Here is a 7,940-nt window from a genome sequence, read left to right as displayed (position 1 = left end):
GATGAATGGGCACAAATTCCCACAGACACACTTCAAAATCTTGTAAAAATCTTCCCAGAATATGGAAGATGTTATAACTGCATAGGGGGTCCAACACCATATTAATGCTTATGGATTTAGAATGGGATGTCATAAATCTCCTGTAGGTGTAATGTGTAAGTGTCCCAATACTTTTGTCCATATAGTGTATGTGCAGTTGATAAAACCCAACTCAACCAGCTGGTTTATGCTGGTCTGGTGCTGGTTTAGCTGCATTCAAAACATAGCATATAGTTGCCATCCAAAGAAACAGAAGTATCTCTAAAATAGTAACTTTACAGGAGAGGGCAAAAACGTTAAGTTTTTGTAAAAAGGTTTAATTAAAAGTGATTATTGAGCATTTCTATTTGTTCTTTTTATTATTTTTATTTATTAATATTCACACAATATAAAGGGAAGGTGCTGAATTTAAATGATGCAGAAAAGTAAAAATCAACAATAATGGGCATGAATGTTTTTCTTTGGCTAATATGACGATATGATGTTTTTTCCTGGTGATCAGCATATTATGGTGGCTGCCATGGGTTGTGCTGTTTACCAGGAACATTAAAGCTTTGCTATGCAAAATCCCATTCAAGAGGCTCATGAGTCGTGCACACTATCACTGATGGTTTAGCATAACTACATTCAGCTGTATTATGAATTCAATGATAAAACACCTGTAAAGACAATAATAGAAGGAAGTGTGTATGAGCACGTCTTTCCTCCTTCACATCTTTTAGAGCATTTCCTCAGTTCTTACTGCAACTCATTGAATTCAAGCATATGAATGAGAAAGAGGGCAAAGTTTTTTTTGGCTTTCTGTAAATTCTTAAAATATACAACTTTCTTTGTCCTGGACTGGGCTTATCTCTGGGATTTTTTAAAGAATATTTGTATTTACATGCTGCCACTTGGATGAAGAACCTTGTCTCCAACTCTCCACCCACTTTGGTGACTGGGAGTATGCATGCGCATTGCTACGCCGTCTACTTGGCTATTGCTCTGCATCTTCTCTGCTGGAGGACCTGCTGTCACCTCTGCTTCAGGGTTTGAAGGACAGGACCTCGTGAACATGGCTAGTACAGGTAATGAGAATCCCTCGAGAGTCATGGTGGACAGCTGGAAAAACAGAATGATCCAGACCATCCTCTATGTACTGGTCTCCATTGCTCTGTTTGGCATAGTTGTGGAGACTTGCTTCATCTACCACCTCTACACGACCAAGCACAGCTCAGTAAGTCCAAAACAGGCTATCACTCTTTTTGAAGTTCTTTTGAATCCACCTTTCCAGCTCTCTTTTTCAGCAACTGTCTAATTTGTTTATATATCAGATTAGCATCTTGCATGGAGTTTCTGATTTGCAGCACTCAAACTTTGGTTCTCTCCATTTTAGCTGCCTAATAAAAATTCTTAAATAAAAAGTTCTAAACGTTTAGATTTTTTGCAAAATTGCTATGTCAGAAAGCTTCACATAGAAAAGATGAACCAAAAGGATTGTTGATAAACATCAACATTAAATAATTAAGATTTTAGGTTAGTAACAAATACTGTACATGACCCTATTCTAACTGATTAATTGGAAATGTATGGCATGAACTTCATATAACCGTTTATTTATATGTGCATTATAGAACAGGCCATGTCTCTGCTTTTTTGGAGAGATAATCATCAGCCTTCCATTATGTGGTTCAGAAAGACATGGTTATCTTTAGGTTTGGTCAGACACTGCAGTTTCCTCTCTGAAACATGTACAAGTGCAAAGAGTGACTAACCCAGAGCTGATGAAACTCATCTTACATGCTGAGGGCTTTTCGGTCATATACAGGGGTCAGATGACCTGGTTAGAATAAGTCTATTTCGCATCTGCACCACATTTACTGAATGTACATACTGTTTTTGCATGTACTGCGCAAAAGTCAGAGACCAGCCAAAATGCCTATAAAGTACAAGTTATCCATTTTTTAGCGAGAGATATATTTAACAGAGCCTCAAACCCTTCAGTATAATATAAAATCATTCAGTATCTACCCTTTATTTTTATGCACATATTGCAACTCTAATGCTTACATTCTTAAAACCTACCAGTTACAGGTGTGTCCTCCTAACAAAAGCTGTTCCCAAAAGGTGTCCCCAACATTATGTTACTCTTCATAGAGACACTAACATTCTCATAAGCAACAACCCAAACACAACTTATCTGCTTAAATTCAATGAATATCTAGGGCTGAGCTTTGGAGTTGTGGAAAAACATCCCTGCAGATTTCTTTAATAAACTGAAGGCAAGTCTCTTAAAGAGAATTAAAGGTGTAATAGATCAATATTGAATATTTTACATTATATGTTGATGCTTCAGCGTAATTGTAAATCTTAAAATTGTGCCTGCAACACCTTCATATATGAATACCTGTTAAACTGCAGTAGATGGACACTCTTGGACAGAGCTCCAAAGTGTGACGCCTTATTTGTATTTTGCTCATTTTCATTTTCTTGAACATTCTTCCACAATTTTCACTCTTTCAGCAGAGTTACAATAACAATCCTTTGTGCTGTAACACACTTCTGTACTGTGTACTATTAATATTAGTAGAATAATAATTTTGTACGTAGTTTGACCAGAGGAGGATGGGTCCCCCCATGTGAGCCTTGGTTCCTCCCAAGGTTTCTTCCTCAGCTCTGAGGGAGTTTTTCCTTGCCACTGTCGCCCCTGGCTTGCTCACCTGGAGGATTTACAGTTCACGTTGAAACTTTGTTCTAAACGGATTTCTGTGAAGCTGCTTTGTGACAACATCAGTTGTAAAAAGCGCTATACAAATAAATTTGATTTGATTTGATTTGATTTGTGTCTTAGGAGCTTCTTTACGATAAGGATTTTCTACGAACCGATCCAACAGAAGGTAGGGAACACTCTCTGCAGATGATGTTATCTTGCTATGTTTTTATTTTTACTCTTTAACAGTCCTTTCAAATTTTAATGATTATAATAGACGTGTCCATCACCAGACTGACCTTGTCAGATTAGCTTTATAGTTTCAGGAAATAACATCACTGAGCCCAGCAAAAAGTTTACAAGAGTTTAGTTTGTATTTTCATTACTTCCTGAGATATAGAGGCTTTAAAAGTGGACAATGTAGCCACCTAGCCAGAAAGTAGTAAAGCCGACTGATGATTTATGAAGATTTTAATGCCGTATGATATCGTAAACACATCGTCAGAGCGATGGAAAACAAAAAACAGAAAAACATTTTCATGAAGAAAACAAAATACAGTTCAATCTCTCCAGTAAAAATGAGAATATGAACATTTGATACCGTAATAAGGAGACAAGGCTATATGTTAGCTTGCTCACGCAGTCTCTCAGCTCATATGCGATAAGTGAGTTAAGAACTATACATATAGGTTAGGAGCAAATCCTACTTATCCATACACAAACTTATGCTTAACCTGCATAATATGCCACAAAACAACGTCAACAATGCAGCATTTCACGTGTATATGAGTCTAGACAATCATAACCAAACTGTTTCAGCTTCCACAACAGCATAAAGCCTAACTCACACTAGCTAGCACTACCTCGAGGCTCAATTTTTCCCTTCCACCTCACTTCTCAAGTTCCCAGTTTTTCCTAGCATTCGTGCCAGCGCCCGTGACCCTGCTGCGAGAGCTTCACATCCTTTACAAGACATTTGATATCAAAATAAGAGTACCCTATCATTTATACATATTAAAAAATTAAAACTAGTGCGTCATTACCTGTTATTACTATAAGACAAATGCCTAGTTGCCATAAGTGTACTGTAGTATGAGTAATAATGCCCAAGATTTGAAGGGTCTTATATGCTGCAGTGTGGAGATTTGAAAATTTGAATCTATTTTTCTTCAAGCCATAAAACAGCAAACATTCACCTCTAAATCTTCTGTTTAAACACAGTATAAACTTGACTACTGTAATGCTCTTTTTGCTGGACTTCCTAAGAAAACTACACATCCCTTACAACTCGTACAAAATGCAGCAGCGTGCATCCTAACAAAAACTAAAAAGAGAGATCACATCACTCCCGTTTTGAAAGAACTGCACTGGCTGCCTTTATCATTCAGGATAGATTTCAAGATTCTGCTACTAGTCTTTAAAGCTCAAAACAACCTGGCACCTGCTTACATCACAGAGTGTCTGTCTGTTTGTGTTCCGGCACGCAATCTAAGATCTGCAGATAGTGGCCTTCTACAGATACCCTCTGTAAAATACAGAAAACATGGAGAGGCCTCTTTCAGTTATTATGCTTCTAAACTGTGGAACTCAATTCCACCTTTTATTAGACAGTCAAGCTCAGTGCTCACTTTTGAGAAGCACCTAAAAACGTATCTCTTTAAATTAGCATTTAACTAAAACTGAATGTCTCGTGGTGTTTATCTTATAATTTAATCTTTTTCATTTTCTTCTGATTCTAATTATGTACTAATGATCTTTTCTATAACTATGTGCATGAAAAGTGCTATATAAATAAAATTATTATTATTATTATTATTATTATTATTATTATTATTATTGTTATTATTATTATTATTATTATTATTATTGTTATTAGAGCAAAGAGTAATCCCTTAAAATTATATGCACCTACCATAAAAGTCTTTTTCAAAGCACATGTTTTAGGACCAATATTAAATACTCAATTTTAAAGGCTCTATATCTCAGAAACGGTTCCTTTAAAAATGTATTCTGTTACAGATTACTGATTACCTGTTAAAATGTAACCATAACCCATAGTTCATTTTGGGCCAAAAGTTTCAAATAAAATGATAAAATCCACAAGCAAAATATTAAGTATCAAATTGTCCCAAATATATTGTAAATACAAATAATGAGAGTTAAATCAAACTTAACTTTTCAAAAAGATTACTACTCTTTTTCTTTCATTCCGACATGAATGTATTACACGTTTTGCTTTCATTTTTTTTCCACACCCACTCAGTGAGCCATGATCTGCCTCGAACACGGCAGAGTGCTTCGTACTGAGAGTTGTAACATTATTGCCAGAGAGAATTGCGCTGACCTGTCCAACCTTCTGAATAATGTTTGTCATATCTGTTGATGTAACACTCGCTCAGGGTCCCGTGTCACCCTATGTAAAATTGGAAATTGAAGTATATTAGGTAAACGTAGCTGCGCAGCTTTGTTTTGCTAGTGCTACCTAGCTTAGCAGTGTCCGCTAAAGATCCTACTAAGCAAGTTTTGCAGCTGTTTAAATCAGGGCTTGTTAGCTCTGCTTCTGGAGATCTACAGCTCCACACAGTTTCAAACATTCCTTACATCAAAACACCTGATCCAGCTCATAAATTGGTAATTGAGCCCTTCATAAGCTGAATCAGTGTGTTGGGTCAGGAAAGCGATGAATCTGTGGTGCTGTGGGGTCGAGAGAAATAATGCAGCACTGACCTAAACACAGTAACATTGAAAATACTTCTGATAAACACAGCTATGACTTACTGCTGCCAAATCATTGTTTTTTTTTACCCATCCATAACTGTTACACATCTTTCCCTTTCATTTGTTCCTTACCCATCCCTCCATTCTTCCATAAACTGCTATTGCAGATGCCCTGTTTAAGTTTATTTAATTAACCATTTAACGATTTATTTCTATGTTTACTTTCAGCTAAAATAGTTTTTGAAACCTACACTAGCAGTTTCAAATTGATTTTATTTTATTTACCTATCTATCTATCTATCTATCTATCTATCTATCTATCTATCTATCTATCTATCTATCTATCTGTCTGTCTGTCTGTCTGTCTGTGCTTGTCTCTTTTGCATCTCTGTCCCCACTGATTACTGGAAAAGCACACATTAAACATACGTTATAAAAGGCTGTCTGGGTTAAACCCCAGCTAACAGGAAAGGCAGCTACTCATACGGTTAATGAGACAAAATACTGTGTACCTTCTGATTTCTTAATGTTAGCTACATAATACTATACCATCAATATGCTGGTTATCAGTGAACTTATGTTAGCCTATAGCATGTGTGCTGAATATTGGAACATGTCAAGAAGTCAAAGTTGCTCTGGGACTAAGTGCTGTGTGTGTGTAGTGTCTCACACACAGAGATGAACAGAGTGGGCAGTTCAGTTTAGGGCCAAGCCACTTTTCTGATGTCAGTTGGGAACGATTCACAGCTATTTGGGTAGTTTTGTTGCTTTTTTCCACACTGATTCTCTTAAAACCCTTCAGAAACAGCCCTAACACTAGTCATGAGCATCACGGGCGCTAATTACTGAAGCAACTGCAGATAGCAATGGTTGCAAAGCAGTGTTTGGAGGGTTAAGGAAAAGGCGGAGCTTGTCAGATTTTGATTGGCCATAATACAGTGACAGCGCTCACAGAAAATACATAAAATTTCATTATCATGAAAAATGACACATAATAAAAATTCTGTCCCCATTTGGGTGGGACCGTGGCTGTGCCCCTCAGTAGACTAAGGTATTATCATAATGACGTTGTTACATTTAATCAATGAGTGAATAGAGAAAAGTGAAAAAAAAATCCTTCTGAAACTCCTGACCTCGGTGTCCTCATAGCTAGTTACGGCCATGACAACTCATACGACATATTTATCATTAAAATGGCCAATTTCAGAGAAAGACAGCGAGTATGCATTTGAATGTAATCCTGCTGGTTTACACTCTATTTTTATAATGTACCTGTTCTGATTACTGTCTTTTTTCTGTAACTGTAATGGAATACAGATACCTCTTCTTTTTGTATCATGGAAGCCTCTACAGTCCCTTCAAAGAAGACAAGAGCACCTCCATTTAAGGCTTTCAAGCCTTTAGCACACCTGAGAGGTATGGATGTCTAACATCTACTTCAGAGCAGTCTTCACAGCACAACACCATTATCTGTTCAGTAACACTTTACTGCTGAGCTGTGTTACCATCCATTCACACAACTCAGAGAAGGCCGAGAATGCAGTTTGTGTACAGTTCAAGCTCAAAGTCTAATTCTATGTATTTTTTCTTCGTCATTGTTTTTGTTTATGGTGAAGCTTATGTTGAACGTCCCGGTGCAGATGGAGTCATGCGGTGGAACGATAAAGTGGACCTTGAACTTCATGAGCTGGAGTACAAAGAAAATAAGCTGGTGGTTGAGAAAGAGGGCTATTACTACATCTACTCCAAACTCTGCTTTGATGCAGATGAAGTTTCCTTTCATCACTTGATGGTGATGACCAGGCCGAGCTACAAGACCCCATCTCCTCTTGAGCTTCTACGTAACCGCTACCATGGAGACCACTCCAAACCACTCAAAAAAGTAGGCTCCGTTCAAAACAGCTACCTTGGTGGTATGTTCCACCTTCTCAAAGGTGATGCTGTTTTTGTTGTGGTGAAAAGTGGCACAGTTCGCCTGCAAACTGCTGCAGATAACTATTTTGGCATGTTCATGGTGTAGCCAGGATTCCCTTTACTTATTAAACTCAAATACTGCAGGACATGATGAACTTATTCGTTGTTAGACGTATTAAAAACACATTAAGTGATGTGATGATATTTAGCTTGCCACTTGTATATAACTGGCTTGGAAGGCCACATGATTGCATGATCATCTGAACATGATTTAGCAAAAAAAAATTTAGATGAGTGTAGAAAAAGTATGTAATTTTTACTTAAGAGTAAAGACTTTCTACTACTAAACTGTCTTTTAAAGTATTCAAGGTTTTTAGGAAAATCTTTGGCACATTGATATAGAACCTTTACATTATGTGGAGATTCTTTAAAAATAACTTTAAAAATAGTTCTTTAAAGATCCACCTATTTAAATGTACCATGTGTTTTAAGGCATTACCCCAAAGAGCCCGTTTTACCCCAATGGCCAACCATTGTCACTGATTTCTCAGTTCCACACAATAACTTGGAGTCACTTTGG

General features: G+C 37.1%; 1 protein-coding gene across 1 annotated transcript; it reads left to right on the top strand.

The window, feature by feature from the left end:
• Positions 1-1,038: 1,038 nt before the first annotated feature.
• On the top strand, positions 1,039-7,649 carry LOC118805125 (tumor necrosis factor ligand superfamily member 14-like). Its single transcript, XM_036565735.1, has 4 exons — positions 1,039-1,255; positions 2,870-2,915; positions 6,764-6,862; positions 7,063-7,649. Exons 1-4 carry the CDS (start codon positions 1,094-1,096, stop codon positions 7,464-7,466), a joined length of 711 nt encoding a protein of 236 aa, XP_036421628.1. The 5' UTR covers positions 1,039-1,093; the 3' UTR covers positions 7,467-7,649.
• Positions 7,650-7,940: the final 291 nt, after the last annotated feature.

Source organism: Colossoma macropomum, unplaced genomic scaffold (genome assembly GCF_904425465.1).
Source record: "Colossoma macropomum unplaced genomic scaffold, Colossoma_macropomum, whole genome shotgun sequence".
Taxonomy (NCBI): domain Eukaryota; kingdom Metazoa; phylum Chordata; class Actinopteri; order Characiformes; family Serrasalmidae; genus Colossoma; species Colossoma macropomum.
The sequence above is the reverse complement of the archived record's forward strand: the minus strand, read 5'-3'. Positions and strand labels throughout refer to the sequence as shown.

What these genes read in the sequence shown, in the direction of transcription:
- LOC118805125 (XM_036565735.1), top strand. Translation starts at nt 1,094, where the DNA reads ATGGCTAGTACAGGTAATGAGAATCCCTCGAGAGTCATGGTGGACAGC. An exon ending in ACACGACCAAGCACAGCTCA is followed by an intron (nt 1,256 to 2,869) that starts GTAAGTCCAAAA and finishes TTTGTGTCTTAG; the next exon opens with GAGCTTCTTTACGATAAGGA. An exon ending in GCCTTTAGCACACCTGAGAG is followed by an intron (nt 6,863 to 7,062) that starts GTATGGATGTCT and finishes TTTATGGTGAAG; the next exon opens with CTTATGTTGAACGTCCCGGT.